The sequence below is a fragment of the Harmonia axyridis genome, chromosome 7 (genome assembly GCF_914767665.1).
Source record: "Harmonia axyridis chromosome 7, icHarAxyr1.1, whole genome shotgun sequence".
NCBI lineage: Eukaryota > Metazoa > Arthropoda > Insecta > Coleoptera > Coccinellidae > Harmonia > Harmonia axyridis.
The window spans coordinates 28,752,532-28,777,084 of NC_059507.1; the positions used below are offsets into that span (position 1 = coordinate 28,752,532).

At 34.5% G+C, this 24,553-nt stretch overlaps 1 protein-coding gene across 2 annotated transcripts; it reads left to right on the forward strand.

Moving 5' to 3' along the window:
* Window positions 1-1,707: 1,707 nt before the first annotated feature.
* Window positions 1,708-22,184, forward strand: LOC123684522 (metallo-beta-lactamase domain-containing protein 1). Of its 2 annotated transcripts, XR_006748152.1 has the most exons (3): window positions 1,708-2,548; window positions 3,256-3,345; window positions 21,683-22,184. XR_006748152.1 is itself a non-coding variant. In XM_045623816.1 (2 exons), exons 1-2 carry the CDS (start codon window positions 1,948-1,950, stop codon window positions 21,748-21,750), a joined length of 669 nt encoding a protein of 222 aa, XP_045479772.1. In that variant the 5' UTR covers window positions 1,712-1,947; the 3' UTR covers window positions 21,751-22,184. The 2 variants fall into 2 exon arrangements, 1 of the variants encoding a protein (XP_045479772.1); XM_045623816.1 differs by lacking the exon at window positions 3,256-3,345 and having other exon boundaries at window positions 1,712-2,548.
* Window positions 22,185-24,553: the final 2,369 nt, after the last annotated feature.

The following is a 24,553-nucleotide window of genomic DNA, read 5'->3' on the forward strand; positions in this document are numbered from 1 at the left end:
TTTTCACCAATGTCTATAACTTTTGAACTCTTACAAGAGAAACATGAAATTTTCAGGGTATGTTCAGGTAGAGTCTAGAGTTTTGAGTTCATAAATGAGCAAAATCAATTGGATGGTTCTAAAGTTTCACAAAAATGAAATTTTCGAAAAGGCAAATTAATTAATTTTGTGAGGACTCTATCATTGGGTGATGAAAAAATATTTTGATATCCCAAAATCTATTCATCGGATTCTATTGAAATATTCTTGTAGAAAATAATTCAAAAATTCAGCTATACAGGGTGTCCTGGGAGTAACTGTACATACTCTTATCAGAGGTAGAGAAGAACTAAATGAGTAAAGATTGACTATTGAAAATTAATTTCTGCCTTTCCTCAGAAAGCTACAGGGTGAGTTTTCATATTCATGGAAATATTGAGACGATCATCAGAATCAAACTCATCGGCGGAATTTATTGAAACTTGGGATGTTATTGACATATGTCGAGTCAGAGGGATATTAACCCTTCGTTAGGCGCGTGGATTACGATTGTAATCCACCACTATTCCAACGCCGATATTTTCCTAATTTCATTGGTTATGTAAGCGCGGACCTCAGTGACATTTTATAACCACACCAAAATTGGCGTCGACTTAGTGGACCAACTATGCCAAAAATACAACATTGCGAAAAATGCAATGGTTGTTTTTTACAATCTGCTGAACGTAGCTGGAATAAATGCCGTCTGTATTTACAAAGCGAACCATCCTACGGAAAAAAAAGTAAGGAGTGATTTCATTGAAAAATTTGCTTGGGAACTCATCAAGCCACAAATAGAGGCCAGGTCGAATATAACCTGCTTACCCATGGAACTCAGAAGACGAGCGCGTTCCCTCCTTGGACTCGAAGCGACATTACCCCCGCCTTCTGATCTACCAAGGCAAGAAAATCCTATAAAACGATGTAACATATGTCCTAGAAGCCGTAACAAGTCAACAAGGAAAGTGTGCGTGAAATTCAAAAGACACGCTTGCAAGCAACATGCAGTAGATATTTGCACTGAATGTTTAGATGGTTGAAGAAATCACCATAATTGTGTGAATTTTCCATGAATATGATAACTTCTATCGAATGTAGCAAATTGTATTTTTCATATTTGGTTTGTCTTTTTTCAGAATATTTGCAGATAAAACTATGAATAACGTGATTCTTTTGCTTTCTTATTCAAACAGTGAGATTCTTGAAAATTTTCATAAAAAATTTTTTTCATCATTGAAGCAGATACATCAACAAGACTGAATAACCAATTTAGCCAATGATTATAGTCTGAGTATGTGATTTAATGACAAATCATTTTGGATTACGTTTGTAATCCACACGCCTAAACGCGTTAGGAAATACCGCGCGCCTAACGAAGGGTTAATTATTTCAATATTCCTGGACCCGATTCATTATTCCTCATTTGAAGTGTTGATGTTAAAAATATCCTTTGTATTTCGAATTTGCAATTACTGGTTAGATTTCCAAAAAGAGCATAAATTCAGCTTCAATACGCGGTATCACTCAAAGTTGTCACATGTTACATTCTTTTTTTATGAATTTTTGAAATTGGACAAAGTTCGAAAAATTTGATTTATTCAGGATTGAGGTATCTCGTGAAAGAAAGAATATAAACAGAGAAAATCTGAGTAATGATTATTGTATGAGACTAAAACAGATAAATAAATACCGAGAATGATGCAGATATTATTTTGAATTAGAAAATTGAGTACAAAATTTTTATGACATAAGTGTAAAATAACATTAGAAGGTAAAATTTTAAGTTCCTAATGAAAAAATCTATTAAAAGAATAATTGATTTTAAAAGACTGCATTAATCAATCTTTAGATTGACATATCTACTTTCCTAGCAGAGGTTATTGGTTAGTAAACATAACCTCTCAATTTCAATCCTTTTATTTTCGCATTATGTACGAAGTCAAGGTTCTCTTTGATGGATACTCAGGAATAAAAGAAGATGGTTATTATGCAAATTGTACTTGTACACTACTTAAAGGTCCACAAAACATAATTGTTGATACACTAACACCTTGGGATGGTGAAAAACTCAGAGCAGCACTCAATCAACATCAATTAGAATGTGAAGACATACAGTATGTAATTTGCACCCATGGACACTCAGACCACACTGGGTGTAATTACCTTTTTCCTAAAGCCAAACTCATTGTAGGGTACTGTATTTCATTCAAAGATCGTTATTTTGACCATAATTTCAAAGATGGAGAAACATACAAAATAAATGAGTTTGTAAAAGTTTTACCTACACCAGGACATACCATGGAAGATGTCTCATTACTAGTGGAAACTAAAAATAAAGGCTGTATAGCGATTACAGGGGACTTATTCGAAAGGGAAGAAGATATAATCGATGAAAGTATATGGCAATCTGCAGGAAGTATGGATGTTATATTGCAATCGAAGAATAGATATAAAATACTGGAGATAGCAGATTGGATCATTCCTGGTCATGGACCAATGTTCAAAGTTCTTGAAGAATACAGAGTAAAAGGTAAAAATACGGACAGTTTGAATTCATTATGATGCAATTATGAGAAAATACATATGTACGATTGGGATCATGAAATTTAGAGATATATGAAAAGTGTTTTAATTAGAATACTTTTGAACTAATTTGGAGTATTCTTTTGAAAATCATTATATACTACAATACGTTTAGTAAGAAGTCAATCTCTTGTATTCAAATATTTTTTAAAGCAAATTTTTAAATATAGTACCTGGTCACAAGAAGTGGAATGAGTTTCCTGTCACAAAAAATTTTGAAACAGGCCTCTTGTTACTTAATGTGGATTACAAAAGTAAACAATAAGGTTAAAAAGATGAGTTGAATTAAAAAAACGTAAATTTGAATGTTAATGTATCCTTTCAAATATCATGTTGAAGTAATAATTATATTTTTTCAATGCTATCAATACAGTATGAGGAGCATTTAGTGATCAATCATTTTTTTACTAATTCAAAGACTGTTGATAGGGCTTTACAATCTGAATGTGGCCGTTTGATACATTTTCATGTTATACACAAAATTAATAAACACATAATATAAATAACTGCAATAACCGTCACATTATTCATATCGATCTTTTGCTTTGTTTCATTATTGATATGCCTCAAGGTTTTTTTTCTTTATATATTCGTTCTGTGTGAGTTCTGCAGCTTGATCCAAAAATGATTTTATTACCCTATTTTATATTCCAGATTGTTAAAAGCTACTGAAAGATCAAGAGAAAGTATACATTGATGTTTTTGATGATTCAACTTTTTTCCATGGCGAATCCTAGATATTAGGTGTGTGTTCTACTACTTGATTGATTGGGTACCAATTTTCATAAAAAAATCACATGAAAAATTACTTCACCTTCATAACTTAGGAATCTCTCATTACCATATATGTATATGTTATCTACCGTTATATACCATTTTTATTCACTTTGGTTATTTTCCACATAGACAAGAATTCTTTCATCAGTAAATATACCGAGAGTTTAATGATTTTCTTCCTAAATAGCACACTTACGTCATTGTTGTTGTATCATAAAAACAGATAGAGAGAGGGGAACTAAATTTATTGATCCCCTATCGACATACAATTTTGTATTACATATTCAATTAGAAATTATCAGAAAATATCAAAAAATAACTGCCTTTGGTGTAGATGCTCTGTTGTGGTGGTGTATCAACAGCTTATGTTGATCTTATTTTAGATTACGATGAATTTTTCGCTGAGTTTTACATCCTTTCCTGTATTAGTTCTATTTCCGTTGTCTGATATAAAAGCTGATTGGATGGGTTGTTGGGTTGTCTTAATTTTTTAATTTTTCATCAGCCAGTTGTTTCCTCTCCTTCAATTGTATTCAGAGATGTTTTTGTTGAATTTGAGAATATTGTATGTCCATAGTCCAATAAAGATCTACATATCATTTCGTATATCGTACTAGCTGTTTTACTGCCGATTCCCATGTTTTTATAGGTAAGAGATCTAAAATGCCCAGCTTGTGTGATAGCTTTTTTCTTTTGGAGTTGAATTTTATAACTACGTCATAAAAACAATTTCAGTTAATAAAATAGTCAATGTCATGGATTCAATGTCCTTTTCTATCTGTGTAGTCTGTAATTATGTTGTGCATGCATTATTCTTTGAATCCCAGTTTGAATATGGTGCGAATAGCTCTCTTTTGAAGTTTCAAGATCTCCTCCATTCTAGAAAAGACCCCATAGAAAATGATATTGTATCACAGCTTGATAGATTCTCTTCAATGATGTTGAATCAAGACATCCAAAGAGAAACAGATAGAGCTGGGTTCTTCATTAAGTTGGTGACAATGCCATTTCAAACTCTTGTTTATGTAATGCTCAAATCCAAGAAATTACTATTCAACAAAATCAACTATCCTGATGTATGGTGGAATTTCATTTTTGAATGGTTGGTATGAAACAAAACAGCACTTGTCTTCTGAGTGTTCGAACATAATCACTTATTTACTTTTGTTATGGTAGATTCAATGTGGCATTTCAGATAACTGAGAGTAGTCACTTTTATTAAGATGTTGGCGTCATCTGCAAAATATATTAGTTAACAACAGTGATTGGGGCTGTTCCACCAAATAGATCATTCATAAAAGTAATGAAAAATAAATGGACCCAAAATTCTTCCTTGTGGTACACCCAATTCAACTGGAAGCGGATCTGAGATTGTTTTCTCATTGGTGATTAAAACTTGTGGTGTTTGATAGGAAATATATGATCCAAACCGTTTAAGTGGGTACCTTTTTCTTATTTCATAGGAATTCATTTGCAGTTTGAGTTCGTGGTTGAGAGTATCAAAAAGCTTTCGAAAGATCCAGAAAGACAGCCATCACAATTTCAGAATCCTCCAGAGCCCCCAATGCTTGACTTCCTAATGAATTCAAATAATCTTGATTTTCCTTTTATAAATAAATGTTGTGAGGAGAACAGAATATCCTAATCAACAAGGAAATCCTTTAGTAGTCGTTAACTCACCACAAGCTTGAATATTCTCTATACCTTTATACCTCTTCCTTTGCCGTCACCTCTGTAGGGGAGAGGAGGGTCAATATTGGAATTTTTAAAAGGAACCCCTGTTTTTATAGCAGATCCGTATCCTACGGCAAAAAATAAAAAGTTTTTGCGTGAAAATTTTTCAGGATTCATCACAGATGGCTCGAATTTGAATTTTCCGTCTGAATAACCGTTTCATTAATCATTCACATAAAATTCTAGTTGTAAATTGTTCAACTATTCATTTGAGCAAGGGGAACCGTTTTGCGCATAAAAGATAGACGGCTCGAGAAGATTTATACTAGATTCCAAATAAAAAAGATCCATTTCGATATTTTTCTTTTATTTCAACTGATACATCCTTTTAAATTGGGTATGGGAAGTATTTTGAAAACACTAAAAACAAATAATTTCGTCAATTCTGAATGATCAATGTAAGCACTGAAAATAAATCAGGAAATGTTACAATTTCATGTGAATGATTAATGGAAAGGATAAATGAAGGTCGTTCAGACGGAAAATTTAAATTCGACTGCGCAGCCATTTGTGACGTATCGTTAAAAAATGTTCGTACAATACTTTTGTATTTTTTGCCGTGGAATGAGAACCTGTAAGAAAAAAATAGGAATTTTCATTTGAAATTCTACAAGGGTAAAAGCAATGGCAGAGGTGTAACATAGATGAACATCTTCTTCAAAACCATATCAACATTTTTTTTTTAATTCCACAAGGGTAAAAGCAATGGAAGAGGTGTAACATAGATGAACATCTCCTTCAAAACCATATCAACATTTTTTCCTTGAGATGCTTCCTTTTCGAGATTTTTGATTGATTCTACTTAAAAAAATTCACCCGGTGTAGTTCTTGTATTTTTCCACATTTTCAATATCCCCAGATTTTGTCAACGCGTGTATTTCCTGGCAGCAATTCAAAAGAACAGGCTCAATTGCAATGCCTTGACAGTGTCACACGATACCTGCACGTAATATTATCCAGAAATGACGCAAATGCGAAACAGCGATAACCCAATTAGGAAATAAGTTCTGCAATAAGCAAACATAAGAGGCAGTTGTCCTGGCAACACTGCCGGTTTCCCCCCGGTTCCTCCCCTTTTTTCCTGCAGACAAAGGATGCTAACTCATCTTTAATAAGACGATCAATTATGAGGCGGAGGAAACTTCTGTGCAACTTTCGTTGTAATTATATTTTCGTAATTATGTTTCGTCCATTTCTGCTACGGTACAGATTTATCGCGGGCTTTTATAATATGGAGGCTGTGTGTGTGTTGTATCCCTCCTATATAGAAGGGGGAAGTTTGAAGAAAAACTGCACTAAGCTTTTTGTTTCTGCTTATTATTTCCGATCTTTGAAATCGTTAGAGGGAAGAAGCAGTTCTAATTCTACACCATGTTGCTTTTCTCCTTAGCGAACATTTTAAGTACCTATACTTAATTGATAAAAGTGGTTTCAAGTTTTACAATAATTTTATTATATCTTTTTTCTAGCAGTTTTAATACGTTAGTGATGACGTCACATATCGTCATTTTAGTTCTCCTGTCAGTGTTCGGAATCCAAACAAACAAATTGTCATTCAAATTAGTACGTTGTCGTTGAAGAGTTTGGCTTATTTTGATAAATAAGATTATTTAAGAACGATTTTACTATTAATTGATAGACAGAAGGAACGAGATTAATGCCAGTAAGTTCGAACTTGAAGTTTAACTAATAAACAAGGCTTTTTACAAAATCTGGGGAATGATACAGGATTCAAACTTACTGGTATTAACCTCGTTCCTTCTGTCTATCAATTAATACTGAAATCGTTCCTCAAATACTCTTATTTATGAAAATAAGCCAATTCCTTCAACGACACCGTACTAATTTGAATGACAATTTATTTGTTTGGATTCCGAACACTGACAGGAGAAACCAAAAATGGCGGTGTGTGACGTCACACTAATAGAGCGTATTCTATGCAATGTTGCTTTCCTCGTTAACTTGGCGAACATTTTAATTACCTACTTAATTGATGAAAGTGGTTTAAAATTTTACAATAATTTTATTATATGTTTTCCTATTGAAACAACGGTTCTTTTGATGAAACTAAAAACTTAATATCTTTCAGTTTTATAGGTGGTGACTTCTGCAAAGTGTCCGATCATCTACCTCTACCCAATAGCCCAGTCAATATATGTTTTTCACAGGAAAGTTTGGGGTAGTCTTGTTGTCTTCGATTGAATATGTTTTCGGAGGGCTGAATTCGAATCTGAGGTTTGCCATCAAAATTTCGTGACGGAACAGTATTTCATTAAGGTTTTTGTCCGAAAACTCGTTCTGGCTCAAAGAATAGTTGCGGATTTTATCTGTTTCGTCAAAAACCCCCTTTGTCCTACCTGAAACTTGAATTTATTATTAATTTAATGGTATGTCTTCTACTCAATGATTTCTTCTTCCAATACAATCCAGATGGGTTTAAATAATAAAGCCATCATCAGTTTAAAAAAAAGCATTTTCAAAATTACTCCTTGAAATTTAGTTTATTTCTTCATATCGATTTCATTGAACTCATTGAAGCAACAATAGCGTCGTATTATTTAAACCTAGAATAAAGTACATACTCCAATTCAAATTTTTATATGAGAAGGTCGTATGATATTTTTCGAGTTGCAAAAAACCGATAAAAAAAGAACATTTTCAATATAATGGTTTTAGTATCCGTGAATCAGAAATAGTGAGGCCGCTATTAGTGAAAGAACGTACCGAGAGTGGTTTCAAAGCTTCAAGAACGATGATTTTGACGTCGAAGACCAGCATGGCAGTGGAAGAGAGAAGGTTTTCGAAGATGCAGAATTGGAGACATTCTTTGATTGAGACTTGTGTCAAATACAACAATAATTGGCAAGATCATTGCTAGTGACGCAACAAGCAAATTCAAAACGCCTGAAAGTCATAGGAAAGATTCAGAAACAAGGAAATTGGGTTCTGTACGAGTTGAAGCCGAGATATGTTGAACGGCGTTTGTTTGCTTGTGAATAGCTGCTTTCAAGGCATAAACGGAAGGGATTTCTGCATCGCATTTTGGCTGGAGACGAATAATGGATTCAATACGATAATCCCAAGGGCAGAAAATCATGGGGATATCCCGGCCATGCTTTCACGTCGACCAAGCCGAATATTCACGGTTTCAAGGTCAAGCTCAGTATTTGGTGAGACCAGCTCGGCGTAGTGTATTATGAGTTGCTAAAACCGATTGAAACAATTACAGGCGATCGTAATCGAACGCAATTAATGCGTTTGAGCCGAGCATTCAAAAGCAAAAGGCCGCAATACAACGAGAGACATGATGAAGTGATTTTACAGCATGAAAATGCTCGAACCCATGTTGCGAAAGTGGTCAAGATTTACTTGGAAACGTTGAAATGGAGTCCTACCCCACCCGCTGCATTCTCCAGTCGTTGCTCCAACGGACTATCAATGGCTCACGGCCTGGCTGACCAGCACTTCCGAAATTTCGGAAAAAAACGGCGGAAGCAAAGTTGTACGTCTAAATATTAAGGGTCAAGGGTGGGTACCTTATAGAATTTAACGCTGACACACACCGACAGACAGACCCGAAACAAAAATTGTTCCGTTTGGTCTGAAATGTCTTTTGCCAGTGAAAATTTTTAAAACGGAGAACAATATTTGTTTTCAATCTAAAAGTGATCACAATGGCCCCCACTACTTCCGGTAGACTCGAGAGCGATAAACATACCCCCAAAACCGTAGGCGCCGAATTGCATGTCAATGAGTGCTCCTTAATCAATAATCCGCCATCTTGGCAACCAGATAAGATCCACCTCCAGCCGATGGTCCTTTTAAAATGGGTGTTTTACATTCACCGAAGATTGCCCTGAAACAATTCAATCGCCGGTCCGATATTAAAAAAAAATCGATATTCGCGGTGCCGGGGCGGGCTATGGCTGTACGTCATTGGCCCGAGCGAGGGCGCATAACCTATATTTGAATATGCGCAATTTGGCGGGATTTATTCACTTCCCCGTCATATTTTGAATATATAGCGTCCGGAAAGTGCGCAATTTCGCCTGCAGATTATGGATCTAGTCCTCCTTTTCCCTCCTTTCGCGTGGCTTCCTTCTCCTCCTTCCTCTCCTGTTGCCTCCTTACTGGGGGTAGTTTGGGGTTGCATCGTTTGGGAGTTCTGACACAGGGCAACATTTTTATACTTTGTATTTGGAATTTTTATCGGGTGATGCTGGGATTTATAGGTTTGTAGAAAAGGGAAATGATTTTTTGCTTTCCAGTGAGATAAAAATTGAGTTGAATATACAGGATGGCAGTGGCGTACCCAGACAAAAGAAAAACTCCAGAACGCCTGAAGCTATCGCTTCGCGGCGAACTTCAGGTTTTTCTCATACAAATTTGATGGGATTTCTGTTTTTATCAGAACCTAAAGACACAATTTGGTTTTTCGCAGTGCATCAGTTGAAGAATATCTTCTTTCGGCCATAACTTCAGAACTCCTGAAACTATCGCTTTGCGACCTTCAGGTTTTTTCATGCAAATTTGATGTTTTTTTTCTGTTTCTGTTGAAAAAATCCTATCATTACATTTGAAATTTCGGAGTAAAATGAACAAAACAATGAACTTCTGACTTAGCGCCCCCTATAGAAAGCAGCAAAAACAAATTTATCATGAGTATATTTTGTCATCAATCAACAAGATATTATCTCTTAGACGAGATCTAATTTGCTCAAAAATGTTGAGCCAAACAAAAAAGTTACAGGCATTTCAATCAGTCAGATTTCTCCCTTTCCCCTACCCTTATTTGATGTCGTAAAATCGAAAGTGACAATTCAAAAAGATAGAGAATTTTCCAAGGATTTCAGTGATGATTTTTTTTTCAACTTTATATGGAACATTTTTGAGTGAAATTCATTTTTCTACTCGACGATAGTTATTATGCCCCCTAGGGGTAGAGGTATGAACTTCAAAACAATTTCCAGTGTGTTTCTTTGTACACTTTAGTGGTAAAAATTTTTACCGCAAGTCTACGATGAGTGGATCCTGAGATATAGCCGCTCACCTCGCTTATTTGCCCACCCTGTACACAATTAAATTATTGTGTTGTGACTTATAATGGATATACCTCCTGGGGGGATATATCTCGCTTACCACCCCCTTCCCTCCCTTGAGTACGCCACTGCAGGATGGTCCAGATTTTAGTTCAATAACTTTGGCGTCGGATAGAATAATTTTTTTTATGAAAAACAGTTCAAATAAACATATATCCTAACATGTTTCATTTTTAAGTTACAGGGTATGCAAGTTCGAAAACAAATCAGTTTTTTATTCATACTCAAGTATTTTTACATTCATTTATTAGGTATTGAAATCTAGATAATTAATTCTTTCGAATTAGATTATTATTTCCTGCAGAAATGATTCAGTGGCGTAGATACATGGATGCAATAATCTTTTTCCCATTGAAAATGTAGGCTACTGCTATTTTTTTGAGAAAATTATTCCATTTCTGAAATCAACCGGGTCACCCAAAAGTTCAACTGTGTTGGTTTTTGTGATCACTGAAATATTGGATAATTTTGTTTCGATATTCTTTTCGGAATTTGTTTGTTTCCAATTGGTAGTTTTGAAATTATTGAGGAATTGAAATATCGAACAGCCATAGTTGCGGAATCTCTTTTTTTTTATTTTGCTCATAATAATAATGATTAAAGTTAATTAATTGCCCTGTAATTGGGAAACTGTTGGACACTCCGAGCTATTATTGTAATTAACCGCGGCATTCGAGATCAGAACATAACCTGAAAATTTTAAGATTCTAGGTAATTCCATTCGAGAGTTATCATATTTACGGCTAGACGGACAGACAGAATTGCACCTAAACACGGACTCGTCAGTGAGTCGAGCCACCTCATTTGAGAACAATCCATGCTCAAAATTAGAGAATTGCAACATCTTTGAGTTGATGTCAATAATTAATAATCAAAAAGAAAGAAACTTACCCATATTATTAACTTTGTATCATATCACATGATGAAAACTTTTAATGGGAATATGCATATTTGTCAAATTTAAGTTAAAAATCTTGTGAAGGAAAGGTGTTATGAGAAAAAATCATAAAAAAATCAAACTTTAACACTCTGTATCTCGAACACAAAGCGTTTGTGGGCCCATGTCCATATATGACTTTTTTTTCTAAAAATGACCCAAGGAATCTTTCATTTCCGTTTGAACCTCCAATGGAAATATCTCTAGAAATGAAAAAGTTATGGGACTTTGAAGTTGCACTTGGAAGAATAATTCCATAGTACGTGTAAGTGGCGTGACCTCACACACTAGACGACTGGTATTCGAGTGCTTACAAATTCATTGGTGTACAATCACTTGTGCCGTTCGTGTCGTGCTTTGTTCGTTACACGATGGCTGAAATAACTTACTATATACATACATATAAATTACTTTTTTCTCTTTTTACTTTTTACTCCTCACATAAATATGTTTTGCCATTGATAGACTTCAACAACCAGTACTCAACTACACACTGTTTATGAAACATTTTTTTAATGAATCATCGTTATAAGTTGAACTATGATGAAGCAAACTCAAAAGTAGATACTTACTTGAAAAGTTTAACTCCTTTTATTTCAGCACTGACATAAGATGGATTTGAAGAAAAAAACTCCATCACTGCGAATATATCTATTTTAGGCAAATTGTCACTTTGTCATTTCACGAAGCCTTCTTCCATTATGGTGACATAAAAACAAAACTCGAGTTAAAACTATACTGTACAACTACAAACGGCGCGAGAGCCTTGGCGCAGCTAAGTATTTAAACGTAATTTATGGTGTAGCGATCACAGGCAAGTGCTGTGACGTCACAGACCAAAGACGTTCCGCGCTAAAATACGTAAATTTAAATAATCTATTTCTCAGTCATTTATTGATGGATTTTCAAAATTTTTTCACTGATTTATCAGTTTTTTAATTCTATCGTGTCAAATATAGTATTATCAACATCACTAAACTAGTCCATTGCACCTAAACACGGACTCGTCAGTGAGTCGAGCCACCTCATTTGAGAACAATCCATGCTCAAAATTAGAGAATTGCAACATCTTTGAGTTGATGTCAATAATTAATAATCAAAAAGAAACAAAGTTACCCATATTGACTTTGTATCATATCACATGATGAAAACTTTTAATGGGAATATACATATATGCCAAATTTAAGTTAAATATGTTGTGAAGGAAAGGTGTTATGAGAAAAAATCATGAAAAAAACTTAAACACCCTGTATCTCGAACACATAGCGTTTGTGAGTTCATGTCCATATGTGACTTTTTTTCTAAAAATGATCCGAGGAATTTATCATTTTCGTTTGTACCTCCAATTTAGGAACGCCCTGTGTAAAACGCACGTTCAGTGAAATTCTTGAAATATAAAATATGATCGACCCTCACTATTCCACAGATAAATCGCATCGATTTCGCGACTTACTCACATCAAAGAGGGTTCCACGCTCTGCCGACCCCGACAAATTGTCCAAATCTGCGAATTTACAGAATATTCGACCGTCCCGGGGTGCTTTGTTCTGCGAGTTTTCAGTTTATCAAACGGGGTAATGTAGCATGAATCGCCGCGGGGTGTTATAATTTTAAATGTTGGTTCTATTCCGGTTCGCCCCGCTGGGTGCAACCCCCTTGAACGCCGCCTCCGTGGTTTCAGACGCTTCCGTGTGATCCCCCACAGAATATGCACCCTTGTCTGGATTCGGAATAAATTGGGTTTTCCATTCAAGTTCAGAAATTGGAAAACCAATAAATAATCAAGAATAATATACGCAGTTTGTTTGTGCGAGTTTGTTCTAGAGAATGAGGTGCTACTATCTTGCAATGTCCATTCAGCAGACTTATACCTACTCACGAAATTTGACTGAAATAGAGAAAATATCGTCTAATACTCGTTGCAGAAGGCAATTCCAACACTCATGCATTCGAAAACTCGCTCCTTCGTCGATCTTTTTCGAATTTTACATTCGTGTTGGAATAGGAGCCCATTCTGCAACTTTTTATAGAATATACTATTTAAAAACTGTTCAATATTCCTGTTTAGTTTATTTTTTTTTTACACTTATCAAATATTTATCAGAAAAATTTATTTCTTCTGTTTCTTCTCTTTTGAAGCCTTGGTTACATCTTCATTCTCGGCAGCATCCTTTGCTCTCTTAGCACGAATTCCTATATTATGATGTCCTATATGCAATGTTCATATTTTTCTGTCAATGTTGAGTTTTATCGTCCCCTATATAAATGTCCTACAACCCCTGTATTCTTATCAGTCAAAAATTGTAGCCTGATGAAGCCACAGTGGGGCGAAACAATTGTCACAGACAATAAAATATTCGTGGAAATTGCTTTGTTATCGGTTTATTTCCACCAATTAGGGGTCGAATCCATTGAATAATTATTACAATAAATAAAACAAAGAGTCAATTATACATTTCATCCCAAAAAAAGAAAAGTGTGGAGAAAATAAAAAAAAATACAAAACAAAACAACGAGAGAACTCATAATTATTTCTGTGCAGTATTAATTTCATTTCAAGCTGATGACCACATCAGAAACATCGAAAATTCGAGCGAATGTTGAAAAAAAAATTAGGAAAGCAATGAAAGAATCTCAGTAGATTTTGAGCGCTCGTTCATGACATCAATTGCAGCCTTATAGACTTCATATATACCGGCCTATATGAAGTTTTGTGGTTTCCAAGGGTGCAATTGGCACATGAATGATGAATGAACGAGCACTCAACATCTACTGATGCCACGTGAGTGCTTTTCTCGTTTTTTATTTATTTATATTCAGTTTCAGAAAGAAAAATGATGCTCAATCATTCACCACCAAATATACAAGGTGTTTAAAAAAAAATATATATCTTTGAAAAAGCGATTAAAATGAAGGTGTTTGTCGAAAAAATGTTTACTAATTACAAGAATACACCAATTGGGAATTTATTTTTCTAGAATAATGTCGTTCGAAGATATATCCTCGCGTTCGCGACACTGAATCAATGTATGTATGAATATGTAACACTAAATTCCTAATGACGTCTTGGAAACTAGGTAGGCTTCGTGATGGTTTCCATTTCATGACAAATATTTTGTTTTAACTGGACGGAGGAAGCTAATACTGACGTAAAATTTTGTTTTAATGATACTCCTCAAGTAAAAGTCCATGACTTAGAGAGGGGCGGTGAATGTTACCTCTCTAGAGATTAAAACCCTTTCAGTCATGGCGTACACTACAGTGTACACATATTTCCATTGATTTTCGTTGAGTCCCCTTTTCTTCTCTAGCTCGTGTTTATTGTGTATACTGCAGTGCTATATCGGGTGTCCCAAGGTGAGTGGCCTATTAGATTATTATGGAAACTATTGATGGTAAAGATTTCAAATTTTGTGGATAGATATTTGGCCATGTAAGGTACATTTTTAAAATAATTTCACATTGCCAGTGTTGCCGGATGTACGACAATTTGGCAACAACTTTGTTATTTTAAATGGGACGTCCGGTATTTTATTTTTTTTATGATACTCCATAAAATATTAAATCTATTCACTTCTTCTTTTCCATTCCTATCTTTAACGGTTTTTGAGTTATTAATTATTTTTCTAAATTTTAGATCAAATTGGAGTATTACGAAAATGACTCTAGTTCGCTCAATATTTGAGATTTAAGTCAGAAATTTTGCAAGTCGTTGGATATTGATCTGTGCTTTTGAATTATGGTTGTCAATAATACAGGACGGACCCAAAAAAATCATCATTTGCCAAGTTACAAAATTGTAAAAAAGTCTATTTTTTCAAATTAGACACCTAGTATATTTTTCGATTTTTGGAATCAGTACAACACACTCTACAATTTTTCTATTCACGTCCCTATACCTATCTCAACTGGATTCTGAGTTATATGCGTCAATAAGCGTTAATTTCTTTTGTATTGTTATTTTCTCTATGTCATTCATAAATCGATATATCAATGAATCAGTTCAATCCATAAATGTCAAAATAAACAATTATTGCCTAACAGGTGTTTTGTTCCGAGGTTTTTCTATAAATAATGGCTCAAGAAAGATATACACATATAACGCATATAACTCGGAATCCAGTTGAAATAGGTATAGGGACGTGAATAGAAAAATTGTAGAGTGTGTTGTACTGATTCCAAATATTGAAAAATATACTAGGTGTCTAATTTGAAAAAATAGACTTTTTTACAATTTTGTAACTTGGCAAATTATGATTTTTTTTGGTCCGTCCTGTATTATTGACAACCATAATTCAAAAGCAGTGACACAGATCAGATCAATATCTAACGACTTGCAAAATTTCTGACTTAAATCTCAAATATTGAGGGAACTACAGTCATTTTCGTAATACTCCAATTTGATCTAAAATTTAGAAAAATAATTAATAACTCAAAAACCGTTAAAGATAGGGATGGAAAAGAAGGAGTGAATAGATTTAATATTTTATGGAGTATCATAAAAAAAATATAAATACCGGATGTCCCATTTAAAATAACAAAGTTGTTGCCAAATTTTCGTACATCCGGCAACACTGGAAATGTGAAATTATTTTAAAAATGTACCTTACATGGCCAAATATCTATCCACAAAATTTGAAATTGACCATCAATAGTTTCCATAATAATCGAATAGGCCACTCACCTTGGGACACCCGATATACATCATAGCCCTGCAGTATAGACAAAAAACACGAGCTAGAGAAGGAACGGGGACTCAACGAAAATCAATGGAAATATGTGTACACTGTAGTGTACGCCATGACTAAAAGGGTTAATTTGCCTGGAAAAATTTCTTGTCTGCCACTTATTCGTGAAATTTTTGTTGAACGTGTGTGAAGTTGCTCTATCCTGCTGAAAACATGTTCTCTGCTTATAACCAAGAGAGTTTTGAAGCTCAGACAACAGAACTGAATTTACAGTAAGTGGACAGGGTGCATGCCCCCTTTCATCTTCAATAAGGTAAGGGCCGATAATTCCTCGTGATGACAGCTCATCCGGTCAGATGAAGGGGTTTCTGATGCTTGCGTTTCGAATTGGTTGCACTTATGACAGCGGAAGTTGTGCTTATTTATGTGACCACTAAAGTCGAAAAGAGTTTCATCCGAAAACAAGATGTTGGTAAATGTTTGTAAGCGCTTAATTGCCTGATTTACGAATTCTTACTTCTGAATGGCATTTTGGAGTTTCAATTCTTACACAAATTGATTTATATAGAAGTGCAACTTCAGATTCTTATGAAATGCGGTGTAGCGATGATCTATGCACATTCAAAGCACTTCTGAATGAAGAGTTCGGGATCATCACGAACATAACGATTAAACCGTTCTACGTTCTCTTCCAAAACCTTGGGCGCCCAGGAGTTGGTTTTATCTAGTGTTGAACCGGTCTCTCCCAAACTTTTTCACCCATTTTAGAATGAGAGAAATATTTCCTGGACAAAACACCGCAATCCTCTGAGTGGGAGTGCATCTTCAAAATTGGTTGAGAACGTTTTGCCAAAACAATATGACATCCTTAATCTGGCGTCTTCGAGCTCTTACTATATAATTTTTAACGAATTGATCCATTCAAACAACGCAAGATTTTCAGTATTTTTAAATTCCTGCCACAGGACACTATTGTACAGTGCATCCCATTTTGGGTGAGACTGCCAGGTTTCTCACTTGTTATTTAAGATAGAGCCTTGCGGTTTTCACGTTCCTGTCCTACTTTTTCGTGAAACTCAAGTTGGTCTAATCAGATTTTGCCTAACTACTTCCGTTCAAGAGATACAGGGCGATTTTGGAAATTGATACTTTTAGGACCCCTCCTTTATCTCCGAAGTTATTGAAAATAATGCTGAGGTAAAAACTACGTCTGAATCAGAATTCTGCGTAGAATTCAGTGGTGTACTCAATTTTTTTTTTCGGGGTATGGTTTTGAAGATTCAACACAAACCTATATTTTTTTTAATGGAACACCATATATATCATTAATTCGTTGAATTCTTTATCTTTTTCCCTTCAAAATGATGTATGATACTATGTAGGTAGGATGTTCAGAAATGTTAAAAAAACACTAAAACATCAAATAATAATAATTTTTTTTAAATGGGCCATGAATTTCCTAAGTTTCAATAGGAGGATTATTACTTTTGATTTTTAAAGGTAGTAGGTCATTGATGATACAAACATCTTTGTTGTCATTATGGCTACTATGCATTTGGGAGCATTGTTTTATCAAGTAGGCATTGGAGAGAAAAAACCAATCTGATCTAGCTGTCATCGCTATGAATTATTGTTTATATTATTGATTCTTTTTTTATATGGGAAACCCATTGCCCATTACCAAAAAATCATCATTATTTGATGTTTTAGTGTTTTAACATTTCTGAACATCCTACCTACATAGTGTCATATATCATTTTGAAGGGAAAAAAATAAAGAATTCAACGAATTAATGATATACATGGTGTTCTATTAAAAAAATATAGGTTTGTGTTGAATCTTCAAAACCATACCCCGAAAAAAAAATTGAGTACGCCACTGGATTATACGCAGAATTCTGATTCAGACGTAGTTTTTACCTCAGCATTATTTTCAATAACTTCGGAGATAAAGGAGGGGCCCGAAAAGTTTCAATTTCCAAAATCGCCCTGTATCTCTTGAACGGAAGCAGTTAGGCAAAATCTGATTAGACCAACTTGAGGAACGTGAAAACCGCAAGGCTCTATCTTAAATAACAAGTGAGAAACCTGGCAGTCTCACCTAAAATGGGATGCACTGTACTTTTTCGAACATCATTATTTCGTATTCCTTCTTTGATTTGTCAAATTTCATAGGAATGATTTGTCCAGTAACCATTTATGGTAGATAAAAAATGGGAAAGTTAACCTTACCTCCCATAAAATCCAGGTTACCGCGATCACCGAATCGCTTCCTGTTTGATATCTACTAAGAAAACACCAATAAAAATTGACTGTTAAATTATGGCCTCAGAAAGCTTCGGCACGTCGAGATTTGGGGAACAAATATGATCCCTGAAGCGTTATTGGCAGGGTTAATTGTTTGAGAGCATCGCCGCCAAGTTGGCCGGAAGGATAAAATCGATCAATAATGGAATATAATGAAATAAAAGACAGACTAAGGCGGGAAAATTAGCAGCTAATCATTGTTGAAGGCAGCTGCTTTACGAAATAAACAGGAGGTTTCATATTTTCTGACAGACGATATAAAGTTCAAACCAACTTTTTTATTGTCGGGAAGAGGCATAACTGCGTAACTTTCAGATTATATCTTCGATATAGGTAACGCCTCTGGGTATTGAACTTGCCGAACCTCGGCTTTAGTCAGCCATTTTTATTCGGCAAATAAGAAGAATTGGATAATTCGATAAAAGATATTGTATTTCAAGGATAAATTGCTGAAAAATTTGAAGAAAAAATTCCTTATCTTACTCAATGGTTTTCTTCTATCACTAAGAATATTAAAATCCAAAGATTTTTTCATAAAGAGCAATTCATGAAATAAAAGTATTCAATTTCTTCCGAATCGAACCTGTAGGAGCGGTATTATTGGCATGGTTCATAATCTAAAGGGTGTTTTTTTAGAACTATAGAACTTTAAATTGCAATTAAACAACGATGGATTATTCGATTGACATGAATTTCATTTATCCGCAAGATAATCTTGTGGCATTACATTTTAAATATGATTTCTGGCATATGACCGCCACGGCTGGCTCGGATGTAGTCCAATCTGGATGTCCAATTTTCGATGACTTTTTTCAACATTTGTGGCCGTATGTCGGCAATAACACGGCGAATGTTGTCTTCCAAATGGTCAAGGGTTTGTGGCTTATCCGCATAGACCAATGACTTTACATAGCCCCAGAGAAAGTAGTCTAGCGGTGTTGAATCACAAGATCTTGGAGGCCAATTCACAGGTCTAAAACGTGAAATTAGGCGGTCACCAAACGTGTCTTTCAATAAATCGATTGTGGCACGAGCTGTGTGACATGTTGCGCCGTCTTGTTGGAACCACAGCTCCTGGACATCATGGTTGTTCAATTCATATGCCGATCACCATTGACTGTAACGTTCTGGCCATCATCGTTTTTGAAGAAGTGGACCAGCACCAGCCCATAAAGCGCACCAAACAGTAAGTTTTCTGGATGTAACGATATTTCGACATACACTTGAGGATTAGCTTCACTCCAAATGCGGCAGTTTTGTTTGTTGACGTAGCCATTTAACCAGAAGTGCGCTTCATCGCTAAATAAAATAAAATGGACGTAGTGCGCGATACGTATTCCGAACAGAACCATTATTTTCGAGATGAAATTGCACTATTTGCAAGCGTTGTCCAGGCGTGAGTCTATTCATGATGAATTGCCAAACCAAACTGAGAATAAGTCACTTGACAGCTGTTAAATCGGTCACCATCTTGAACAGTGATACCAACTTAAATTATAAACCTCGAAAAAAAACACCCGTTACTAGGCTATAAGCTTGTAATGTTGATGATATAATTACCATTTTCTTCGCCATTTTCACAGGCGATTATTGAAAAATTCATAACTCCAAAACTAATTGAGTTAGAACTTTGCTTAAAATATTGTAGTCACCAATCATAGCATTACTCATTCGAATTTTTATAATTCAGTGTCGTCAATTTCTGGACATAACAGGCCAATAGTACCATAGTAAAACACATTTTTTTTTGGGAAAATTCGATTTTTTATTCAACATAGTTGCCTTTGAGGGCGATACAGCGATTATAGCGATCTTCCAACTTTTCGTTACCATTTTTGTAGTACGATTTGTCTTTCGCTTAAAAATAGGTCTCAGTTTCGGCGATTACTTCTTCATTGGCGCTAAATTTCTTTCCAGCGAGCATTCTCTTGAGGTCTGAGAACAGGAAAAAGTCGCTGGGGGCCAGATTTGGCGAATACGGTGGATGTAGAAGCAATTCGAAGCCCAATTCATGCAATTTTGCCATTGTTTTCATTGATTTGTGACACGGCGCACTGTCTTGATGAAACAGCACCTTTTTTTTTCAAATGGGGCCGTTTTTTAACGATTTCATCATTTGAACGATCCAATAACGCTATATAATAATCGCTGGTGATGGTCTGGCCCTTTTGGAGGTAATCAATGAATATTATACCTTGCGCATCCCAGAATATTGATGGATAACCTTGCCAGCTGACTGTTGTCTTTTTCCTCGCTTTGGATTCGGTTCATCGTGTGCAGTCCACTCAGCTGACTGTCTATTGGACTGCGGAGTGAAATGATGGAGCCATGTTTCATCCATTTTCACATAACGACGCAAAGCTTCAGGTTTATTGCACTTAAACAGCTTCAAACACTGCTCAGGATCATTAACACGTTGTTGCTTTTGATCGATTGTGAGCTCGGTGCTCACGTTTGAACTTAGCATACCAATCAATGATGGTTGATTTTCCTGGTGCAGAATCCGGAAACTCTTCATCAAGCCAAGTCGTGTGAATAAACTTGGAGCAAATGCCTTTGCTCCAAATTTTTGATCACTGGCATTCGTTCATATTTACATCTATAACAAAAGCAGTTGATCGAAAGCTGATTCAGCTCTAAAACTATGTATATTTCGACGAAGCTTGGGGGGTAATAATAACCTCCTTTATATGTATACTCCCTGGATCCAACACTGTATGTTTCTCATGTGAGGAGGATTTTATTATATACTTTCCTCATCAAAAATTTCTCAGTGCATTCTTATAGTTTGTTTGAATAAACTCGACGCGAATAATAATCTGAATAATCATGTATATATCTCACAAAATGTTGATATACAGGAGCAACTAACAAAATGTGTTATTGTGTTATTATCCTTTTTTTTTGTACTGTGGAATTCATATTTTCATTTCTTTTATTGAGTTTATAGGTTTATACCTCTACTCATACTTTTATATAATAATAATATCTAATAATAAGAAATATACATTTTGAACACATTAACACATATTGAAATAAAATAGCAGTTTAACATAGGTCATTTATAAGATCCTGCATTTCCGAATACATAAAATATGATAAGCGTTGTATTAGTATTACAAAATTATTTATTCTACAAATTACTGAAATAACTATTCGGTCTACTACGAGTCACTACTAGTGAGAATGCCATCTAGAGACGAAAAATACAATTTATTAATTTTTTCTTTTCTCTTCAAATGTTCTATTTTCACCTTATTACTTTCTCCCTAAAGGGGGCACCTGCAGTGAACTTCTCCCATTGATCTATTTTTGCGTGACACCTAGTTTCTTTGTCTTCAACTAGTTTGACTTTTGACTACTTTGTTTTGATTTTTGGGTGAATTTTCAATAAGTTTGTGAATTTATAATTTATGAAATCGGTATTCATTAACATAATTTTCATGACATTCTATTAGGTTTATAAAATTTGAAGGCATGGATTTGCCAGATTCGAACATCTACATTGGTAATTTTAAATATATATTTTTTCATTTTCAGGTTATGGTGACAAAGTACCAAATACAAGTGATAATTCAGAAAGTTCAACGACATTGGAGAATATGTGATAAAAAATTATACATTTTTTTGGTCAATAGAATTCCTATGGAATATATTTTACTTCTTTCTAGCATCTAAAATATTTCTACCAACATATCCAACATTTTTTGAAAACATTGCAAATGTACCTACACCACTGAAAGGATACAAAAACACAGCGTGTGCCAGCACGCGATGTAACACTATACACAGCCCTCCCCTTCTAAAAAACTGATTGTTAAAAGCCAACCCTAACCCTATACTCACACCCCTTTCTTCCATCTGCTGAAAGGGTAAAAAACTATAATTGATCCGTGATTTTTACGGATACAAAGGGTTGATACCATAACAATATTAGATTACAGTAAGGGTTGAATAATTTTTTCATATAACAACCTATTTCAATAATAATTATATGGAAATTGTTGAATGTATTGGTTCAAAATATAAATTTCAAGCTAAATGTAAGTCTTTTTTCTTTATCATTCCATCATTTTCCTTGAAATACTCAAGAAAAGGAATATATAAGGGCTGATGAATCCCTTTTTCATATTAGTCATAGCTGTAAAAAGCAAGGGTTGCTTCCCCCTTTTTTAGAAGGGTTGCTTGCATTTCATATTCTAAAAATAATGGTTGAAGTGAGTTTACAAAGGTCTCTGGAGAGGGTAATATTGCTTCGAGAGCAATCATTGTCCCCCACTACGAAGGAAGTTCAGATCGAAGCAGAAGGAGACCTTTCGAATAGCTCGAGAGAGCTTTACATATGCTCCACCCCTTTTTTAAAGGATTTGCGTCCTTGTGAAAGGGATATATCCTGTGGAATAGTATAGTGAATGTAACCCAAGTCATCAGTTGACATTTAGGATGTTACCGAACAGGTTGGATGAGGTGATAGATTGCTCGTGAAGTGATTTACATACAACCCCTTTGATACTTTTGTTGAATTGAGAGGATAAAATGAATAGATACTATGATTAGTGATCTGAAATGAAAAAAAAAATGATTTGAGTGTTATCTACTTGTTATGGTTTATTGTGAATTGTATTTGTTTCTTAAAGGATTAATTTCTATGATAATATGAGTAAGTATTATCCCTTAAAATGTACAATTTTGATGACTTCTACTCAAAATACCAAAATAGAGTAATAGCTTTGAAATGGTAGTTTACCAATTTTCATTGAAATGAGCAAACATTATATATTTTTATTGAAAATTTCAAATTCTATTTATTCGCTAAATCTTGCTATCTAGTTTGTCTATTTTGAATTGCTGTAAGTATACTGTTTCTTCATTTTGTTTTTTTTTTCATGTGCATTAGATTAAATATTTTAATTCATTCTTGTGATAAAGGTTACAAAACTTAATTTAATAGGTTTTAACTCTTGAATTACCTTACAAGAATGATTTCCCAAGTAATATTAGATGAAAACTGTTTAACATCATGTTCTATGTAATTGAGTACTTTTTTGCTGACAAGATTTTATAATTCCTTTTCAAATAATTTATTATTTTTAAAACTGATTCATATAAAGTGTTTGATAAGGAGTTATAAGATTTTAATCAGGAATCTGGGTTTCACAGTCCGTTGTCCAGAGCTTTTCTCGGAAACTTTAATACATATTTCCATGAAATTTAGTACAAAAATCCTTTGCTGTTCAGTATTGATCCTCCTACCTCGGGAACATGACCCGTGAATTTTTGAACAAAAAAATTATGAAAACAATTAAAAAAAATGAGTTTCTCAGAAAATCGAGAACACTTAGTCATTGAATTGACAAAATATATTATTACGATGATGCTGAATACAATATTTTTCATCGCAAAGCGCTAACACATATAGTTTTGCAAATATGAATTTTTGATTAGTATTTTTTGGAACTAATGACCCCAGGTTCGAATCCCGCCACATTTAAGTGTTTTATATTATTTATTTTTTCGTTTTATTTCGAGATATTATTCTGCATTGAAAGAGGAAATAACAAACCATAATGTAAAATTTGCATTTTTTTTTTATTCCAATTACTATTAAAATTTGAGAGGACGCCAAAACCCCTGGAACTACATATATTACTTGTTCTTAGAAAAAATAGAATAAAATCGTTGGAGCAAATCAAAGCAGTAAAATTTAATTATTCGTCCACACCAATGTCACCAGGCTTATTATCAAAGAAAATTCGAGCACCAAGCGTTTTTGAGCGCTCATTATCATAGGAATATATCAGATATAATTTGTTATGAAATAATTTTGTCGGTTATTTTATCTTGACCAGGGATTCTGATGATACGATCGAGTGATTAGTTGACATATGTAAGATTTAAGAAGGTATCTTAAATGATTTCAATTAGTGATATCATTCCAATGAAAACGATAACATCGAGAATTAAATTTGTCCTCTTTGTTTTGTTTCTGAAAAACATAACATCTTAATGAAAACCTTAAAAAAGCCTTTGAAACAGAAAAAACATCTCACAAAAATTGCTCAAAATGGCTTCCATTCTGCTCAATGCATTTCTGTGCTCATTTAATCAGACAAGTTATTGACTTTCTCATCATTTAGTGTTTTCATTCTATCGCTTATTCGTGCCGAGTAAACTTCTGATTTCAAGTAACCCCAAACAAAATAATTTGTCGGGGCTCCTTGCAGGATGGTTCACTTCACCTATCCAACGATTCAGATTATTTTTCGTTCGGGAAATTGGTCAAAATGGCCTTGAAATGAAGTGCAGCCCCACCGTGTCGAAAATACATACCGCCTACATCAAGCAAAAAAGGTAAAATATTTTGGAGATAATCAAAATAAACTTCGCCAGCTAAATATGGCGCTAATATGT

Excerpts from the sequence above, each read along its gene's own strand:
- LOC123684522 (XM_045623816.1), top strand. The coding sequence starts at position 1,948 with ATGTACGAAGTCAAGGTTCTCTTTGATGGATACTCAGGAATAAAAGAA. Across the intron at positions 2,549-21,682 it reads TGAAGAATACAGAGTAAAAG|GTTATGGTGACAAAGTACCA; the intron begins GTAAAAATACGG and ends TTTCATTTTCAG.